At 40.1% G+C, this 21,621-nt stretch overlaps 1 protein-coding gene across 4 annotated transcripts in view; it reads left to right on the top strand.

Moving 5' to 3' along the window:
• Positions 1-21,621, top strand: part of Snap23 (synaptosome associated protein 23) — a 34,503-nt gene that overhangs the window by 7,441 nt on the left and 5,441 nt on the right. For 2 of the 4 annotated variants that reach the window (XM_027422110.2, XM_027422109.2), the window contains exons 2-6: positions 11,480-11,582; positions 12,174-12,215; positions 12,578-12,626; positions 13,604-13,721; positions 20,650-20,805. In XM_027422110.2, the coding sequence (XP_027277911.1) occupies positions 11,526-11,582; positions 12,174-12,215; positions 12,578-12,626; positions 13,604-13,721; positions 20,650-20,805 (422 nt within the window). In that variant the 5' untranslated portion in view covers positions 11,480-11,525. Of the gene's footprint in view, positions 1-7,622; positions 7,748-11,479; positions 11,583-12,173; positions 12,216-12,577; positions 12,627-13,603; positions 13,722-20,649; positions 20,806-21,621 lie in introns of those variants that run through there. The other 2 variants (XM_027422111.1, XM_035446356.1) reach the window with 2 other exon arrangements.

Genomic DNA, 21,621 nt, shown 5'->3' with positions numbered 1-21,621 from the left:
CCCCCCCCCCCACCCCCACCCCAACCACTCCTCCAACCAGGCCATACCTTCTAATCCTTCCCAAACCTTTCCACCACCTGGGGACCCAGTATTCAAATAGATGAGTCTATGGGGGGGGGGGCATTCTCATTCAGATCACCACAGTGGTTGTACAAACACATCATAGTCCGGGGACAGCTTATGAATTCCTGGGATGGAACCCAGGTTATTGAGTGTGTAAGCCAGCACCTTACCCACTGAGCCCTCTTTGCTGGCCCCAGGAACACCATTCTGTAATATTTTTTTGGAATTACTCTTTTTAAGAGACCTCAGTACTGATGGTCTCTGTAGTGTGTATACCAATTGCTCTTTTAAGGGTATGCAAACTCCAGAATGTGTCTCACGTCTTGCATTGTAGATGGTGGTTGGAGGGAATGTTTCAAGTGAGGTGAAGCCTTGCCATTCATCTTTACCTAAACTTGGTATCTAACATACTGCTAGATTGTCATCTTTTCTAGAAAAATGGCAGTGAGCTACTGGTGCTTGAGTGGCTTTTTCACCCCCCACCTCTTCAGTGTGAATGTTATTAATTGCAGTCACACAACTATCTCCCCAGGGTTACACCCATGCCACCTAGAGTAGAACTGTGGAAATTCCAGAGCTGGCAGAAGCTTGAAGGCTGGGTGTTAGACCCCCCCCAAAACAGTTAAAAAAAATATGCACTTCTGTAAAACTGAAGTGTAATTTTTTGGTTCCTGATTTCTAGTGGCTCCTTCTGATGCACTTGATTTTTGTCTTGAGTCATGTGTTTTGCTGTGCTTTGAAACAGATGTTTATAATAGATATGATTCTGTGACATACTTACTTCGTATCATTTGCACAGGGGGGTCTCCACATAAGAGTGGCTAAAGTTATCTACATGGAAGAAGGCACAAAAGAAACTAGAGAGAGGAGATCAGGGAATGAGCCTTATTCTTTGTTTTAAATTTTGAGACAGGTGTGAGGGGGTAGACTGGCCTTGAAGTAGTGTTGTAGTGTTCCTTCTGCCTGGCCCTCCGAAGGACTGGTATGGATCTTCACACCTGGCTTTGGAAACTATTCTTAACAATCATCTGATCTAAATGCCTTCAGGAATTGGTAAATTTGGATCATTGTTTCTTTTTTGGATTAAAGTATTATCTTTCTGTCTGTTCATGTGTTGTTGTCGTATCCGTGTGTGTGTGTGTGTGTGTGTGTGTGTGTGTGTGTGTGTGTGTGTGTGTGTGTGTGTGTGTGTGTGTTTGATACAGAAGTAGCCCAGGTTGACTTGAAATTCTCTATATAGCCCAGGATGGCTTTAAACTCATAGTTCTCCTGCCTCAGCCTGCCAGGTGCCGTTCATATTAGAAATGGAGTGTAGATCAGATGTGATGGTGGGTGCTAGCAATCCCAACACTTGGAAGGTTGAGGCAAGAGGAACATGAACTCAACACCAACTTTTGCTACATAAAAATTGAAATATGTTTTTATTACAAATATTTATTTGCAGGAAAGGGGGTATGCCTTGGGGTGGGTTTGGAGGTCTGGATAATGTTTTGTTGGGTTGGTTCTCTCCTTCCACCATGTGGTTCCTTGGGGATTGAACTTAGACTGGCAGGCTTGTATTGTTGGGGGGTAAGCTCATGTCTACTTGCTGAACCATCTTGCCAGCCCTATGTAGGGAGTTTGAGGCCAGCCTTGGGCTACTTGAAACTCTGTCTCAGCTCTATCCCATAAAAACAAAAATGGTATCTAGTAGTAAAATTTAGCTTTAGAGAGAATCTGAGTTAAATTATTTTGCCTGGTGACTTAAGATTATATCTGAAGTTCTGACTTATTTTCTGTAATCCTGTATTCTGTTCTTGCATCTGTTCCCTACCGTTTCTCTTTGGAATCTAGAAGTAAAATATGTATTAGTTATGTGTAATGATAACTTTCCGCCAGCTGCCTGAATTCCGCCGCTTCGTTAGGGCCCCCAAATAACACACAGAGTCTTAATATTAGTTAAAATGCTGCTGGCCAATAACTAGGATTTCTTATTTGCTAGCTCTGTCTTAAGTATCAACCATAGCCATTAATCTATATATTTTATAAAGACTTATCAAGGACGTCAGTGGCAAGCATCCTGTCTTCCCTGGGATCACATGGCCACTCTGTCCCTTTCCTACATTTCCCAGAATCCTCCTTCTCCCCTAGTCCCGCCTAACTTGCTTCCCTATTGGCCAATAGTGCTTTATTTATCAACCAATAAGACATACATATATACAGAAGGACCTCCCTCATCAGGTATAATGCACATATACTTGTGCATCTAGAGCAGTGGTTCTCAATCTCCTAATACTTTGACCCTTTAATACAGTTGCTTATGTTGTGACCCCCAACCATAACATTACTTTGTTGTACGTCATAATTGAAATTTTGCTACTGTTGTGAATCTTAATGTAAACATCTGGGGCTGGAGAGATGGCTTAGCCATTAAAGACTAGGCTCACAATCAAAAACATAATGTAAATATCTGAAATACAGGATGTCTGATATGTGACCTCTGAAGGGAATGGACCCAAAGGTTGAGAGACACTGATCTAGAGCTTAGAATGAAGGCATTCATGACATGGAATGTCATATATGGGTTAAAGATGATTGACAAGGCTTTGTTTTACCTAAAAAAAAGTCTAAACCTAAACTATCTAAGGTATTAGCTGATTCCAAGTTTACCTAGAAGTTTCCTGGTTATCTCCTCAAACATTCTGATAATAGGAGTCGGGTCCACAGGTAAAGAACATGACTAGTAGCATGACTGTTAGTGCTCAGTTCAAGCTAGGCGTGATGGTGTGTGTGCTCCTGTAATCATAGCACTGGGAAAACCATTGCAGCAGGATTGAAATGCAAGGGTGTCTCAAAACATCTTCACCTTCATCATCATCGTATTAGCAAATAACAGTTCCTTAATAGCTTACATTTCATAAATCTTTATGGCTGGCACTGTGCTAAGCCCTTTATGTGCATTTTATTTAAAAAACAATTTGGGAGAACTGTTAATAAATATAAGGAACTGTCATAAACAGGTTAAGTAGATTGCCTGGTTGCTATAGTCCAGATAAGTTCAATATCCCTTCCCCTTCCATGACGGTTTCTGTATTGGTGGCATAGTTAGGATGGCCTGGAATGCCAGTTTAAAATAATTTTCTCTTGCTATGAGATAGAAAACTTGGGCTCTTTTTTTTTTCCATTTACTTATTTCGGTTCTTCAGATAAGTTTTCACTCTAGCTTAGAGTGGAAGAGTTCTTTTACCCCAGATTGGCCTCAGACTTGAAATCCTCCTGCCTCAGGTTCACAAGTGTCAGACAAGCAAAGCAACATCAGATTAGCTCTTGTTCCCCTTGGAAAATGATGAAAGACACCTGGCATAGTGGGCCACACTTGTAATCCTTGCACTGGATAGGCTGAGGCAGAAAGTTAGGTCATGAGGCTACAGTGAGTTTCAGAACAGCCCTGCCTCAAAAACAAAACACCTAGAGAGTGGCATGCTTTCAAATTTTGAAGAAGTTGATATAAACATATGCTGCTGAGATGTCGCCTCTGCCTCCCGAGTGCTGGGACTAAAAGGGTGCATCACCACATCTGGCTAGGATTTGCCTGTTTTTAAGATTTCATATAAATTTTCAGGGCATCATGGTACATGCAGGTGGATCTCTTTGAGTTTGAGGCCAGCCTGGTCTACATAGTGGGCCAAGCAGGGCTGCATAGGGCTATCCTGTCTCAAAGCAAAACAGATTTCTTTCTTTCTTTCTTTCTTTCTTTCTTTCTTTCTTTCTTTCTTTCTTTCTTTCTTTTAAGATCTTATTTATTTATTATATATACAGTCTTCTGCCTGCAGGCCAGAAGAGGGCACCAGATCTCATTATAGATGGTTGTGAGCCACCATGTGCTTGCTGGGAATTGAACTCAGGACCTCTGGAAAAGCAGTCAGTGCTCTTAACCTCTGAACCATCTCTCCAGCCCACAAAACAGATTTCTTATAAATAATAATATGTAATATATGGCCTTTTGTGTTTATTTTCATTTATTAGTATAATGCCATCAGCACTAACACATTCTATAGACTGTAAATACTTCAATCCTTTTTAAAGTTGAGTACTATCCTGTTATGTGGTCATTTGTCCCTTCCACCTACTTAGCTGTTGAGAATAATGTGCATGTGTAACCCACATTAATATAAGTGCCTCATGTGTGCAGTGCCTATGGAGATCAGAAGAGGGAGCCAGATCTCCTGGAATTAGAATTAGAGACCGATGTGAGCCATCACGTTGGTGCTGATAACTAAACCAGTCCTCTGCAAAAGTAGAAAAATGCTCCTAATCACTGAGCAGTGTATTTAGTATCTAGCTCCAGCTTCAGCACTGTGCTGGGATTTATAGGCATGGACTACTATGCTCAGCTTCTTGACTTCTAAATTTTCAAAATGGTAGTCAACGACTATTTAATTGAAAGCCACCTGGGGGCCAGGCAGTGGTGGCTCAAGCCTTTAATCCCAGCATTCGGGAGGTGGATCTCTGAGTTTGAGGCCAACATGGTCTACAGAGTGAGTTCCAGGACAGGCTCCAAAGCTACACAGAGAAACTCTGTCTAGAAAAACCTAAAAGAAGGAGGGGGAGGGGTGAAAGCTACCTGAGGTATATGTGTGTCTGTCTGTCTGTCTGTCTGTCTGAAGCTAGGGATCATATTAGAGGCCTCAAGCACCATCTTGAGCTCTCAGCTGCTGTTTCTGTGTGTGTCGCTTTGCTTTGAGTCTCGCTGTGTAGTCTATCTGGCCTCTAATGACTGATCCTCCTGTCTAAACTTCCAGAGTGCTTCAGCTCCTCTTTTAAAAAACAAAAACAAACAAACAAAACCCTTTTGCATATGCTTGATTCTTTTTTCTACATAAGTTTAGAAAGCATAATGTCACTGTGTATTTCTTTGCCCAGTATCACACATTCATGGCCAGCTTTATTTCCTCTGTACCTCCACCCATTTCCTTATCTCTGAATTATAAGAGCAAATCCTATAAACAACTAACTGTGAATGACATTAGCAAGGCCAGGCATGCTAACTCTAAATATTAATGTTAGCATTGGGAAGCAGAAAGACCACCTTAGCTGTATAGAGACCCTATTTAAAACACAATTTCTCAACTGGGCATGGTGGCACAGGCCTTTAATCCCAGCACCTGGAAAACAGAGTTCTAGGCCAGCCTGTTCTACAAGCAAGTTCCAGGACAGCCAAGGCTGCTACATAGAGAAACCCTGTCTCAAGAAAACAAAACAAACAACCACAGTTTCTGCAATACTCCCCTCTTATCTGTGGTTTTACTTTCTGAAATTCCTGTTACTTGCTTTTAATTTCTATCTAAAAGTATTAAATAGAATATTCCAGAAATAAGCAATTTCTAATTTGTTTTTGTTTGAGACAGGATTGTAGTAGGTAGCCAAGGCTGGCGTCTACCTTGAGACCATCCCTGCCTCTGTCTCCCCAATGCTGGGATTATAGGCATATGCCACCATACCTACCTAGTGTGTAAATTTTAAATTTTTTGCTGTTTTGACTATGGTAGTCTAATCTCATGCCATCTTGACCCACCCTGCCAAGACTGAATCACTCCTTTGTGTAGTATCTTCACCAGTCCACAAGTCACTTACTTCATGGCTATCTTTGATCAGACTTGGGTATCTTAGTGTTTATGTTCATTCACATAACCCTTATTTAATAATAAACTTGGTAGTGGTGGTGCCACTTCACACATGTCAGCAGAAGCTGTATAGTGCTTTCTTCACAGAATGTACAGAGAAAAAGAGAATGTATGGATGGGTTTGTACTCTTTGTAATTTCAGTCATCCACTTGGGGCTATTGAAGTGTATCCCCTGGTAAGAAAGGACTTTTGTCATTTTGTGTTTTCTTTTTTCTTTTACTGTGTGAGGGTATCTGTAACAAGAAGCTTGTTACAAATTCTCTTTTCCAGCTACATTCTCTGTTTTCTTTATGGGATTCTTTTATCCACTTGCTCATTTTGTGTCACAAGATTATATAAGCCTTCAGTAAAGATTTCTCTGTAAACCTCTGTTAGCATTGCTGCAGACAAATGTGTTATTATTTGTTCTTTTATGACTCAGACAGGCTGATCATCTGCCAATGGTTGGGGATATTTCCAATAATTTAGATTTACTGTATTTGCCAACTGCAAGACTTCTCTCTAGAGAATCAGGAATTGATTGGTATTATACTTTGTAACCTGGCTCTATAATTTATTTTTCTCCATTTTTTTTCCCGTTTGTTTTTGTTAAATTTGAGACAGGGTCACACGAAGTAGCCCTGACTGGCCTGGGGTTTACTATGTGGATTAAGTTGGCCTCAGACTCACAGAGGTCTGCCTCCCTGCCCCACTCTTATTTTGTTTAATTATATGCATACATGTATATGTGTGTGGGTATGTGCACATGAGTGTGGGTGCCTGTAGAGGCCAGAAGCATCAGATCCTAGGGCTGGAGTTGCACCCCCTTATGGCTGCTAGGAACCAACCTTGGGTCCTGGAAGTGCAACAGTAAGTGCTCTTAAACTCTGAGCCATATCTACAGCCTCCTATTTTTCATTCCTATAATTATATTCTCTTGGTTGTCATAAACTGTCATTTTAAATGATGAAGATAAATATGTGAAGTTTACAGTATAACCCTATAGCAAACAGTTAGGGAAATTGGGGTAAAAAAGGAAAAAAAAATCACTTTGAAAAGGAGATTTATTTTTGTGTGTTTTTTTGCCTGCCTACATGTGTGTGCGAGGTGCCTGAGAGGAGACCAGGAGTTGTCAGATTCCCTGGAACTGGAGTGATATGGGCTGCCATCCAAGCCTAGGCCCTCTGTTAGAGCAGCAGGTGCTCTCTATTCCCACCTCACCCCCAACTCTCTTTGTTTTGAGGCAGGGTCTCAGTGTGTAGCCCATAGTTGCCTTGAACTCCCTGTAGTTCATGCTAGCCTGGACAGTCTTCCTGTGTGCGTCTTCCAGGTGGCAGGACTGTGGTCATTTGCTGATATGTCTACTTTTGAGAACTAGCATAAGTATTCTACCAGACTTTTTCAATTTCTGTTTTTCTCTACTGTAATTATAGTACATTTTTAGTTTAAAAAACTAAATTATTCACCTTTTATTCTTTTTCATGTTTTGTGCCATTTGTTTATTGCTTTTGAAGTCAGAAGAAAGAGAAAAGGCTATTTAAGGGGAAATCTTATGTTTTTAGATTTGTAAAGAAATAATGTTGTTTTGTTGGCTACTTCAACCTTTGTAATATTAGGACCCATTCGTTGTACATTTAGAAATCACAAAAAAAAAAAAAAAAAAAAAAATTGCCAAATTTTAAATGCTGCTTGGCAGCACATGGGAGATAAAGAAAAATCCGACATTCAAAGTCACCCTCAAATACTTAAGTTTTAGGTCGGTGCCTGGGCTGTGTGAGACCATCTCAAAAACCAAAGAAACAAGAAAAACCAACGAAACAAGAAAGGCAGTGTGGGGAGTGGGTAACATTTATTAAATACCAGGCACATGCTAGTGAGTGTGCTAAGGACTTTTTTTTTTTTTTTTTTTTTTTGAGATGTTCTCTCTACATAGCCCTGGCTAATCACAGAGATCCACTTGCTTCTGCTCCTGAGTGCTGGAATTAAAGTCATGTGCTGCCACCGTGTCTGACTGTGCTAAGGATTTTGAAGGATCAGCCACGTATGTTTGTTTTGAGAATCTCACTTTGTAACCTAGGCTGACCTTGAATTCCTGCTCCTCAGCTTTTATGTACAGAGAATACAGGCTTGAGCTGTCCCAGCTGCCTGCATTTCCTTTACATCTTCACCAGAAATCAACCAAGTATATGCTATTGTCCCTATTTTATAGTGAGGAAAGTGAGTCTTGTTTGCTTACTCTTTTATGTTTGTATGGATATATATATATATATATATATATATATATATATATTTGTGTGTGTGTGTGTGTGTGTGTGTGTGTGTGTACACATGGAGATCAAAGAACAACACCCTCCTCTGGCATCTGAGAGCTCCCGTGTGTATTGGGGCACATACCTCATAGATACACATTAACAAAAATAACCTTTAAAAGAATCCCAAGTAGGCACACCTGCTTCCTGACATCAACACACCTAGAGATCTTTGTTCCTTTCTGATCCTTATTTGGAGCCCTCTGCTTAGAGAAGGGGGAAGTATTAAGCAGAACTTATGACCTCTCTGTCACCTGACACATCTACTTTCCAACTTTATCTCTTGATTTTTAGACGGACGGACGGACGGATGGATTCTTCGTCTTCAGTTTTAAAACAAGATAGCTGTAGATTCAAGCCTCTCTTTGAACCCATTTGAGATTTTTGTTGTGTTTAACTTTTACTAGCAAGATAGTAAATATTGACTAAGAGTTGGCAAGAATCACCAATAGGAATAGAATTAGAAAATTGTGTTGAGAGATCTGGGCTTCTTTATCCTACAGTGTTTCTGTATCCATAGTGTATTGTCTGAAAATCTGGCTGAGGTGGTGTTTCCAGGGACGAATTGATAAATGTGTAGTGTTTTTCTTGTTTCTCATCCCTCTGTTGGGCACTAAGGAGTTACTCATTGGAATCATAGGTGACTTTGCTTGGGAAGAGCAGGTTTTGACTGGGGCTCTAGGAAGTGACAGAGAAGCTGGAATCTACCTGAACAGACAAGAGTAGAACAAGGAAAGGTATACAAAGATCTGGAGGTGACAGGGTACAAAATAGTAACTCTTTCATCTCTCTTCCCCCATACTGTCTCTTGACTGTGTTTCTAGTCCATCTTCAAACTACTATTCCTCCTGTTTCAACCTCCTGAATTCTGGGATTAACTGTGTACCACCACACTTGTCCAAAGAGATGTGATAGCATGGGATATATGTGTATGATAAAGCTAAAAGTTCCTAAACAATTAGCACATTAATAAAGCATACAATTTTATGTTAATATCTAATGAGTGAGTAGTTGCTAATTCAAGGAAGGCCTTTGTATCTTTTTTTTTAAACACTTACTTATTTTATTTTATGTGTTTGGGTGTTGTGCCTGCATGTTTGTGCCGGAGGTCAGGAGGAGGCCTAAGAACCCCTAGACCTGAAGTTACAGATGGTGTGAGCCACCATGTGGATGCTGGGACCTGAAGGCAGGTACTCTGCAGGAGCAGCCAAACCTCTTAAATCACTCAGCCATCTGTCCAGTATCAATATCTCTTACTTATTTCTCTTAGTTTGTGAATATTTAGCCTGAACCACAGATATGAAAACATGAAGTTAAATTTAGAACTTCTGATGCTTTTAAAAATTATTTTATTCGTGTATGTCTGTATGTATACATGCATATATATGTGACACAGTGCACATGTTTAAGTTCAGAAGACAACTTGGAGGTGTCACTTTCTCCTACTATGTAGGGTAAAGGGGTGGAGCTCAGGTCCTTAGATTTAGATGAACACCTTTACCTTCTGAGCCATCTCAGTAACCTCAAATATACTATTTTAATGAACTTTTAAGGCTCAAAATCTTATCTAAATGCATGTGGTACATTTAACTGTAAATGCACACAATACTTAAAGGACTGGGAGTTGTGGCTCATTTGCCTAGCATGTTTGAACCCTTGGCTTCAATTCCCAACACAGGAAAGATGAAAAAGTGTGTTATAGTATTAAAGGGGATTGAATCCGGGGTCTTGTGCATATGAAGTAAATGCTCTTCCACTGAGCTACACCCTCAGCCCCAACAGAGGAAATTTGCTGGTAACCAACTGGCCATTTAATTCCATATCACACACTTGCAGTGGTGGATTATGGGGTGTGGCTCCAGTGATTGTTTGCCTGCTTTTTGTTACTACCATGTGCAGCTCTTCTTAAGAGCTGCATTCCTTTGAGAGTGCACCCTGTTTCTCTACTTGTTTGTTCATTCATTAGTTACTTTCCAAGTGTGTACTGTCAGATCCTGTTAGGTGTTAGACATAGAACAATGAACAAAACCTTTCCCCTCAAAAGTGTAGTCTAGAAGTATATTCCTGGTTCATTTGATTCTCTGCTTGTAAGTATGGTTTGTAGCAGGATTCCTGATCTCAACACTTTTAACATTTGTGCCTGATCATTGTTGATCAGCTTTCAGAATGAGTGTTAGGAGTTTCAGTAGCTTCCCTGCTTCTTCTGGCCACTGACATCCTTCACTTTACTATAATCACAAGTTTCTAAAGGCTGAACATGGTGACCCACACCTCAAATCCCAACACTTGGGAGGCAGAGGCAGAGGCAGAGGCAGAGGCAGAAGGATAATATGTTCAAAGTACCCCTCAGTTACATAGCAGGTTGGAGGCCAGCCAGTGAGACCCTTTCTCAAAAACAATGAAAATGTTTCTAGACAGCAAATCTAGAATGTGAGCCAGGTGTTACCTATATTATAGACAAAGGGCTTTGATAATTGCTTTTCAGAAATGTAATATAGAGCTGTGAGGTGGGCTTAGTGGGTTCAAGTGATAGCCATGCAATCATGAGAAAATGAGTTCAGATGCCCAGAACCCCTGTAAAGCTAGGTGCTGTAGTAGTTCAAGTATAATCCTAGCATTCATGGCTAAATGGGAGGTGGAGACAGGAGAATCCCTGGACCTAGCAGCCTGGTACATGCATCAGAGAACAAAAAGAGACCCTGTCTCAAGCAAGGTAGAAGGCAAGGACTGATTGATACCTGAGACTCTCTTCTGACACATGTGCAATGTGGTATCTGTGCCATGACATACATGTGCTCAGACTCATACATACACAGGGACATGTACATGCACATACATATAATATAAAACTAGCAAATGCAGTAAAGAAAACTGGTATCTGTTCCATAATGCTTCTACCTTATATGGGTTCCAGGGTCAAACTCAGGCCACTAGGCTTGCATGGCAAGCATCTTTACCTGTTGAGCCATTTCAGTGCCCATAGGTGCTTATGCTTGCATAGCAAGTGCTTTTACCCACTGAGTGATCTCATTCTAATATTCTCTCAAAGTTTTATTTCATGGATGCCTTGCTTTTTAGGGCCAAGAACCACTTTCCCATTGGAAAGAGTACTTCACCTGGGCCTGGAATGTCACTTGGTTATAGAGTGCTTGAGTTGGCATTCCCAGCATGTAGGCTGTGCAGACTGAAGGATCAGAAGTTCAAGGTCAGCCTGTGCTTTATAGCAAATTTAAGCCACTTAGGTTATAGCATTGCTTGTCTCAAAAAAAGAGTGTGTTTTAGTTTTACTTCTTGTACTAATAGCATTAAATATACATTTTTCCTCTTAGCCTGAGTTCCTGGCTCTGTGGTATAAGCCAGGCAGGTAATGAAATCAGCCCTTTTATCCTACTTGCCTGGTAAGTACCTAAATCCCATAAATCTATGCTTTTTGTTCAAACTCTTCTGTATCCTTATTCTTTTAGATTACCCGTATTTCTGTTCCTGTGTGCTGTAGAGCTTTGATTCACCATGGATAATCTGTCATCAGAAGAAATTCAGCTAAGGGCTCACCAGGTTACTGATGAGGTGAATGAGTTTTTCATTTTAATTTTTTATTACATCTTAATTGATTTCGTTTCTCTCTGTGTATGTGTGGTTGTGTACGTATGTGTCTCATACATGAGGTGGTCAGAAGTCAACTTGCAAGAGTCACTCTGTTCTTCCATCTTGTGGGTTCCAGGGATTGAACTCAGGTGGTCATGTTTGGTAGGAAGTACTTTTACCTTCTGAGACATTTTCCAGACCCCTGTTTCCATTTTCACAGTAGAAAAGTGAGAATTGTTTTTAGAGATCATATTGGCTTCTTGATCCCTTTAAGGTATTTAATAGTTACTTGCAATTCTAGAAGGAATTCTGAACTTTAATGACTCCTTAAAATATGTGTAATAGACATATTTCTGCCTACCTGTGTGAAATTCCATCTACTTCACCATATGAACTCTCTTAAGGAATGCTTAGTAGGAAGAAAATGAAAGTGGAGTGATCTCCTTTTTTGTTTTCTTGTAAGGAGGGGGATTTGCTGGCAAGTTTTAACAATAAAGTAGCATTGTAAATATAGTCTGTGATCAGTTTGTTTCCTATATTTTTGGAATGCTATAACTCTGTATTTCTTCCTAGTCTTTGGAAAGTACAAGGAGAATCCTGGGTTTAGCCATTGAGGTAAGAAATATTCAATATTCACATATAGAAATTTATGGATGGGATATTAGCATTAGCTGTAATTGATGTTATTTGAAACCAGCAGTTGCTGAACACTGTGCAGTGATGCACTGACAAGTCATTTCTGTTTTTTCTTTGAAAGTATTGAAATATAGACAGGGAAGATAAGTCATAGGCTTGTGACTTAATTACTTCAGGGGTTAATATGTGTGTTGATGTGAGACAGCTAGTTCTGTCTATAATGCTAGTTCCTGAAAACTTGGTTTGTTTGTTTTTTTATATGATTCTTTCTTATCATTTGTCAGTATTTGCAAGTTTTGGGTTGTTTTCTTGTACTTTCATCTTCCTCCTCCCCCTTTTAGTCTCAGGATGCGGGAATTAAGACCATCACTATGCTGGATGAACAAGGGGGTAAGTTGAAGTCATTGAAGGAAGCTCTTAAGTTTGATTTACAAGGTCAAAAATCCCTATGAAAATAGCCATTTACAAAATTCAGCCTTCTCTTTATGAGATAAGGGCAATATGCTTCTTCCTTCTCTTATTTAAATGTCATAGCTGGATTGGGATGAGAGGCAACAGGCTCAACTGTATACCAGTATATGTTAGACAAGGATGGCTTATTGTATACATTTGTCATGTGCACATTAAATATGATATTCTTAGATCATTCTCAGATAGCCAGTTCTACAAGAGGTCTAATTTGTTTTGTTTTGTTTTTGTTTTTCGAGACAGGGTTTCTCTGTGTAGCTTTGGAGCCTATCCTGGCACTTGCTCTGGAGACCAGGCTGGCCTTGAACTCACAGAGATCCGCCTGCCTCTGCCTCCCGAGTGCTAGGATTAAAGGCGTGCACCACCAACACCCGGCTGCAAGAGGTCTAAATTATGATGAGTTAAAAAACATCCAGTTGGGCCAGGTGGTTGGTGGCACACGCCTTTAATGCCAGCACTGGGGAGGCAGAGGCAGGTGGATCTCTGAGAGTTCAAGACCAGCCTGGTCTACAAGAGCTAGTTCCAGTACAGCCTCCAAAGCCACAGAGAAACCCTGTCTCGAAAAACCAAAAAAAAAAAGAAAAAGAAAAAGAAAAAAAAACATCCAGTTGTTGGCTTTAGTTAATCCCATTTAGCTTTCATTAGGGTAGTGACTAAATGCTAGAGATGCTGGGAATCTGATCTGGTTGCAAGAGCGGTTTCTGAGCAACCCTCATATGCTTCTGGTGAACAAATCTTCCTACAGCGAGGCTCCGGGAGCCTCAAGACCAGTATTGATTTCCCGGTGCTGATAATCACTGGCAGGTGCTTGGTAGAATAGAGGATGTAACTTACTGGTGGGTAACAATAGCATTTTCACTGGACATCTGTGAATGTAACACACCACAACTTATTCTTAGAACAACTAAATCGCATAGAAGAAGGCATGGACCAAATAAATAAAGACATGAGAGAGGCAGAGAAGACTTTAACAGAGCTCAACAAGTGCTGTGGCCTTTGTGTCTGCCCTTGTAATAGGTAAGTTGATAAATCAAGACCTTTTAATTAGTACTTGAGAATATCCATGCCTACTTCCTCCCTACCCAGAAATAAAGTCAGAAGTATACCTGGATAACTGGGCTAAGTTGACCAAGTCTTGTAGCAAACCTCAATTTCAATTAGGATACCAAAAGGCCAGGAAATGTATATTTGGATGATGCAGAACATGTGGCATTTGTGTCTAGATGTTCAGGAGTAAAGAATGGACTTCCAAAGACAGTGTGTTAGAGCTATTGTTAGATGGCGTGAGGGTGGAATAGGCTAGGGTACACATGGGTGTGGTCAGATGGTAACCTATAGAAGAGGTAGGGCTTGAGTTGAGCTTTGTCACTAAAAGGATTTGGATGAATATGGAGGAAAGGGTCTGGGGATAAGTCTAGGTGGGAGGCCTAGCACCAGAAAACAAACAAACAAAAATAATACATGGAAGGAAAGGGAATTTAACTAATCTGCCTGATTCAGGTGAGAAGAAGCCAATGAGATGTAAGTATCTAAAGCGGAACTTGGATGCCAAAGTTAAGGAACTGATAGGCTGGATTGACTTTCATGACTGTGCACCAAGAAGCTAGTTAAAAGCAATTCATTTTCTGGGACTTTGAAGTTAGACTTTCTCAGTAACATTAGAGGATGAAATTATAAATCAACAAGAGTTCACTTTAAATCCGTTGGCCTCATTTGAAGTATGAAAAGGGGAGAATCAAGGAAGACTGAGGTGGATAGTGTGTCCAACTTTCGTTTTTGTGATAGAACACCGTGACCAAAAGCAACTTGGGGAAAAGAGTTTTATTTTGGTCACAATTCCAGGTTGCAGTCTGTCCCCGAAGGGAAATGAAGCAGGAACTTGGAGTGGCTAGTGACACCACATACCATAGCAGAGAGCTACGGGCGGGTGCTGCATGCCGTGTGACACAGTCACAGGCAAACCAGAGCTAGATAGTTCCTCACCTGAGGTTCTCAGGTGGTTCTGAATTGTGGTAGGCTGACATTTAAAAGTCACAGGGCATCTCTAGTAAACAAAAATGTTTTATAGTATACTGTATGAGATTGTGCTTGACACAAAGGACTTCATTCGTTTTGTTTTCTTGAGACAGGGTTTCACTGTGTAGTCCTGGCTGGCCTGGAACTCTCTATATAGACTAAGCTGGCCTTGAAGTCAGAGATCTGCCTGCCTCTGCCTCCCAAGTGCTAAGATTCAAGGTACCATGCCTGGTCACTCATTTTGTTTTAGTCCATTGTGAAAATTTCTATTTTCTTCTTACACTTGGGTGAGGCAAACTCCATAACTTTTGACTAATAATAATTATTCAGATAAGGTGAGGTTTGGACTGAGGCAGTTAACCATTAATCTTTAGGAGCTCATCTTTGAACTCTTAGTTGAAATGAATGTCTAGAGAATAACTTACAGAGCTTCATAAACAGTTCTTCCACCTAGTTGTTCCAAGTAAGGATAATACCAGCATTTACCCTCCAATGAATTAAGTCTTCTACACTTATGTATTTTTCAGGTGAGTGTGATTTTGTTTTTTGCTTTGTTTGTTTCTAATGTGAGTTTTGGGGATTTACACTCAGGTCCTCATCTTGCACAGCACAATCTTACACAGTATACTGTAAAACTGCTGAGCCATTTCCCCAGCTCTTAGATTTTTACCTTAGAATATTTTTCTGTTCAATTAAAGAAAAATTTTATGTGTATGGGTGTTTTGCTTGCATGTTGTCTGTGCACCAAGTATATCTGGTACCCATAGAGGCCAGAAAAAGGCATCAGATCCCTGGACTTGGAGTCAGAGAAAATAATGATCTGCCATGTGGGTTCTGGGAGTTGAACCCAGATCTCTGGAAGAGCAACCAGTGCTCTTAACCCCTGAGCCATCTTTCCAGTCCCTTGTGTGCTGTTTTCACTAAATAAAAAAGTTAAGTTGCTTGTTGGTCAACTTCTGTTTTGTTTTTGTTTGTTTTTCATGAGGCTTTAGGATTTGACACTTTTTTTTTTTTAAAGATTGTATTGTATTTATTTATTATGTATACAACATTCTGCTTCCATGTATATCTCCACACCAGAAGAGGGCACCAGATCTCATAACAGATGGTTGTGAGCCACCAGGTGGTTGCTGGGAATTGAACTCAGGACCTCTGGAAGAGCAGCCACTGCTCTTAACCTCTGAGCCATCTCTCCAGCGCCGACACTGTTCTTTATAATATAAATATTTTTAATATAAATCCAGTGACCTGTTTAGACCTTGGTTGACTCTCTGAAAGTTTATAGTTTAATAGCTGTGACTGGGGCTGGGGATGTTGCTCAGTTGGTATAGCTAGTGTTTGCCTAGCATGAATAAAGTCCTGGGTTTGAGTCCCAGCCCTGCATAAAACTGGGAGTGGTAGTGTATGTCTGTAATTCTAGCACTTGAACAACATATATTGTTCAAGGTCAGCCTGAGGTCATCCTCTTCCTATGCTAACTCTAAGTAGTAGGTTAATAAATGAAATAGCAATGGATTCTGAAAGGGTCAAAGATGAGAGAACATAGTGGTAGAGCAATGGGAGTATTGATTTTTTTTTTTTTTTCACTGTGTCCCTGCCATATATAGGTAAGCTTTTCTTGGGCATGGGGAGAGAAGGTAGACCCTATATAGCCCTGAAGTAGGTTTTCACCATCAACACTGGTAGAACTCTCTCTCAGTGGGTGGAGAGGAAGCATCTTTAACAGATGGAGTCAAGGACTGCTGTGACAGAAGAGCTGTTCCATGAAGAGAGAGCAGAGCCCAGTTGAAAGATGTATAGGGGAGCTTTTCTTCTTCCAGTGTCTTTACACCACTGACACCTTGGCTGCCATTGTGTCACTTGTCCTTGGCCATCTCCATTCCTTCCACTGTTTAGATCTTTCTGACCTTAGCTGCCAATCTGTTTCAGGCTCAGCATATAACCAGCCATAACATGAGGCCCTCAGACATACACAGCATCTTAGGCCTCCTTGTTCACAAATTCATTCTAGCAGTACTGCTAGACCAGTTGATAACAACTTGGATTCATATATTCTTCCTTCCTCCCCCACTCTTTCTTTTCCTCCCTCTTTTTCCTTCATTCACAATTGTTTCTCTACTACTCAGAAATCTATAATACTCTGGAAGACAAGAGTAATTTTTTGTTATTGTTGTTTGTTTACTTTGTTTTATAATGGTGGCATTAGTAACTGCAACTGAAGCTATTGTCTTAGTGTACTTTTTTTGATCACACTCTGCCTGGCACATGGCAGGCAAGCACTCCACCACTAAGGAAGATTGAGGGAACTTCATTATTGCCAGCCATAATAATAATAATAATAATAATTATAATAATTGTAAATAAGCTTTAGAATTTTACTGAGGAATATTCTGTTCACACTCAGGAAAATGAAGTATGCATTGGCTTAAATTGTTTTCTCGTTTCTTTTTATCTAGCTTCTCAGATGGTGGTTGTTTCTTTGGAACCAGGCAGGCATTTGAGTGCATCATGTGTTCAGAGCTCTAAATCTGCTGTTCTTTTTGACTGACATTCACTGTTGTCTGCTTCTCATTCTCTCATTTAATCTCTTCCTTTCTTGCTTACTAAAAATGAAGATCTAACACCAAAAGCCGGGCTCAGTAACTGATCAAAGGGATCTTTAAGATGCGGTCTTGAGGTGCAGACTGAGCTGCTAACCTGCTGTTCAAAGGTGATGCTTCAAATGGCTTTTCTGTGCATGCGCATGGGTTCTGTTGAGTGATGGTAACTGTCTTAAAAGCTGTTCCGTGGCATGTAGTGTGAAGTGAAGTTGTTCTTGATGGGTGCCATCAGACAAAAGATGGTCTTAACAAAAGATCCTCCTTTGTTGTAACTCCCTTAAACTAATTACCAAAACTAAGTTTTTGCTAAGTAACATTAATATTAGCAAACTAAAAGCACTCCTGAAATTTCACAAGCTTTAAATGACCTTTGCCATCCAAGGCTACATTGTAGTTCTTTTAAAGGTGGGGAACTCAAGCTAATTACATTCCTCTGTTCATAGAAATTTACTACGAACCACCCTCTCCATTAGATCTCACACGCTCTGGTACCTGGAAATTGCTTCTAGAAAGTATTGCTTCTCTGAATTTTTATTTCCCATGATTTAGGCCACTGTCAAATTAAGGAATTAATTGTCAATCTAGTCATTATTAATCCTATTTAGGATAAAGTGAATTATCGGCTTTAAAAGTGTCAGGCTTGGTGACCTACACCTTTAATCCCAGCACTGGGGAGGCAGAAGCAGGTGGATCTCTGAGTTCAAGGACAGCCTGATCTACAGAGTGAGGTCTAGGACCTCAGAACTATTTTAAAACAAAACAAAACAAAAGAACAAGGAAGAAAGGAAGAAGGAAGGAAGGAAGTATAGAAGGAAGGAAAGAAATTACATGTTCAAATTGATTAATAGAGCTAACTAATCCTAATATTTCATTGGAGTTAAACCTTTCAATTTACTATATGTTGTAATGCTAACTCTGCCTTAATTTTTAATCTTTGTAAGATTTATAAAGACTGATTCAACGCTAAAATATTAAGTATCTCATTAGTCACTTTTGTTTCTGAGACAGGACCACCTGTGTTAGCCCAGACAAGCCTTACTCAGTCTCCAGAGTACTGAGTTAGCAGGCATACCACTGTGCCTAGATTCTATTATTCACTTTTGAATTTGTCACTCTCTCTCCCTCCTGTTCTACACGCTGGCATCCTAATAAAAGCCCTACTTACATTACCTCAGTTAATACTTCTGGCTGTTGTACTGAGAATTGTAGCTCAGTGTTGGGATGCTGGGACTCTTGAAGCCCCTGGAGTTATTCCCCACCACCACAAATGTACAAAAGAGCAGAAACTACTTTTATTTTTAAAATATTGAGAAATATGCTTATGTGGTATATTAATCTGATTGTGATTTTTACCTGGAACCTTTACGTTAACAAAGTATATGTGACAAATTGGTTCATTAAATTAACAGATAATTGTATGAAAATATCAATTTGAAAATTAGATAATCATAACTTGTTCCAGGAGAAATTTAACATGGCTTGATTGATTGACAAAAGCAGTTATAAAGAATAATAAGAGAACTTAGGATGGAACCAAGAAAAGCACTTTGGGAACTAGCTTCTTGGTATTCATAAATTTCTCCTTTAAGGGCTTACAAGATAGCTCAGTAGGTAAAAGTGCTTGCTGCCCAAGCCCCAAGGTCAGAAGAAAACTTGCAGGAATTGTTTTTGTCTTCATATAGATTTTGGAAGCTGAACTCAGGGCTTCAAGCGTGGCAGCAAGCACCTCTGCTCATTGAGCTGCCTTTAATTTTTGAGACAAGGTCTCACTACATAACCCAGGCTGGCCTCAAATGAATGATTTCCTGCCTCAGCTCCCTGAGTGCTAGATCAGAGCCATGTGCCACTACACCCTGGTAAAAATGCCCTTTCTGGAGAAGTAATGAATAAGGTCCAATTCCAGTTTTCCCAGAATTGAGCCTTCACTAAGAACTCAGTTTTTTTGTTTGTTTGTTTGTTTTTTTTTTTTTTTTTTTTTTGACTTTATTCTCTGCTTTGGCAATTTTTGTGATTATGAGACTTCCTCAAACCTAGGATAAATAAGACTTATACTAACATTGTGCTTAATTCTTGTTTATAGAAAAATAAAATAAAAATTAAATAAAATCTTGACTCTAACAAAATAATCAGTAAAGGGCAGTTTTGAAACAGCCATTTAGAAGTCACATGACACAAGGGGAGGTATCATAAGCCTGTAATCCTAGCACTTGGGAAGTAGAAAGCAAGTGGGGAGTCAATAGTTGGCCAGCCTGGGCTATGTAGTTACATCCTGTCTCAAGAAAAGAAAAGCACTTTCCTGAGCTGCTTTCTCTTGTCAATTGTATCAGTGGAGAAGTACTTCCCATTATTATTAACTACACCTAGAACTTTTAGGTTTGGTTTAAGTTTTATTTTGATGTAAGGGCTCTCTGTGTAGACCAGGCTGGCCTCAGACTCAGGGAGGTTCAGCTGCCCAGCACACCCATTTCCAACGTCTTGATGAGGGGTACAGCTTGCAGATGCAGTCACATCATCAAGTTCTCATTTGGGTTCAGAGATTGAAATCAGGCGTGAGCTTGTGCAGCAAGCTCTCTTACCTACTGAGCCAGCCCCCACAATGCCCAGACAGCTTTTAGTTTGAAAAGATCTAAACTTGTTTTTTGTTTTTAATGGAGGAAAAGTAAATTCTGAAATGACAGTGTCCTATTTTGTAATAGGTACCAGTATGATCAAGTATTAATTATCAGTTGCTGGTCTAATTTGGAAATAATCCATGTTTTCCTTCATGACATTTTGTTTATTCTTAAAATAAATTTAAAAATAAATGTACTGCAAATTTCTACCATTAAAACAGACAGGGATTTGGGGGCTTTTTGTTCAGTTGGTAGTGTGCTTGCCTAACATTTGAAAAGCCCTGGGTTGTGTCCCCATTATTGAATAACCAGGATACACACCTATAAGTCCAGCACTAGGGAAGCAGAGGCAGGCGGAATTGAAGATCAGGTACATAATGAATTTGAGGCTAGCTTGGGGTACGTGAAACCAGTTTTCAAACAACCAAACAAACAAAAAATCAAAAAGATTAAATGGCTGAGAATAATGACTCAGGCCTTTAATTTCAGCACTTGAGAGGCAGAGGCAGCAAGGCCAACCTGGTCTACATAGCCAGTGCCAGAACAGCCAAAGCTACATAGTAAGACCCTGTCTCCAAAAAACCAAATGATTAAATGTTGGTAGATAGCCTAGTTCTAGCCAGGAATGGTAGAGTCTTATTCATGGTATTAATCACTAATAATTTTAATTCCCCTTTCCTGCTTTTTGGTTTGCCTATATCCCTGACATTTATACAGGGCAAAGAAATTTGAGTCAGGAAAGAATTATAAGGCAACATGGGGAGATGGAGGAGACAATTCACCTAGCAATGTAGTATGTAAGCAACCAGGCCGGGTAACGAATGGACAGCCTCAGCAAACCACAGGAGCAGCCAGCGGTGGATACATCAAACGGTATGCTAGTTCTTCCTCCTATTTCTACACCTCTCCTAATGAATGGCTCATTTTAAAAACTGGTTGTAGCTAGACTTAAGCCCCAGCTCGACAAGTAATCTGTCAATCTACCTCCCTTCCCTAGTCTCTTCTTTCAAAGAGAAGGTTTATTTTGGCTTTGCATTCAAAGGGTTCATGGTTGCTTGGAAAGAAAATCATGGCAGCAGACATATGGTGAAGGTTGTTTTTTACTTGTTGGCAGACAACAAGCAGTGAGGAGGGGGTAGAGCAAGATATATCCCTCATGGATCTGCTGTAAAACCCCACACCCTACTTTCTACCCCCTCCTAGTAATGCCATAGTGTCAGTGTTCTGAATTACATGACATGATGGAAGAAATAGGGTCCCTCCAGAATGTAATTAGGTTCTGAAGCAGCAGGGAGGTCCAGCCTCAATGGACTGAACCTCAAACAACTGTGCAGAAGTGTATTTATTGTTACACCAACTGTTTTTTAGTAAAACAAATTCCTCATACTAAAGCCTAATCTGTATGTTTTGTAAAGGGAAACATTACACCCCTGTAACTTTAGTTCTTGTTGTGCACTGTTTGCAGTACTCAATAATGCAAGACACTCCAGATGTGCCAGAACCATCTTGTGACCAAAATACTATATTAGATTTTTCTACTACACCATAGTTTTCCAATCTACTTTAAAGTAGTAGTTGTTTAGATTTGAGTGTGCATAGATTGATTTGAAGGTTTATTAACCCAAATTGGGGGCTGGTAAGATGGCTCAGCAGTAAAGGACCTTGCTGCCAAACCTGCTGTCCTGAGTT

The sequence above is a fragment of the Cricetulus griseus genome, chromosome 6 (assembly GCF_003668045.3).
Source record: "Cricetulus griseus strain 17A/GY chromosome 6, alternate assembly CriGri-PICRH-1.0, whole genome shotgun sequence".
NCBI classification, from domain to species: domain Eukaryota; kingdom Metazoa; phylum Chordata; class Mammalia; order Rodentia; family Cricetidae; genus Cricetulus; species Cricetulus griseus.
Note: the sequence above shows the minus strand (reverse complement) of the source record. Positions and strands in the feature narration are given on the sequence as shown.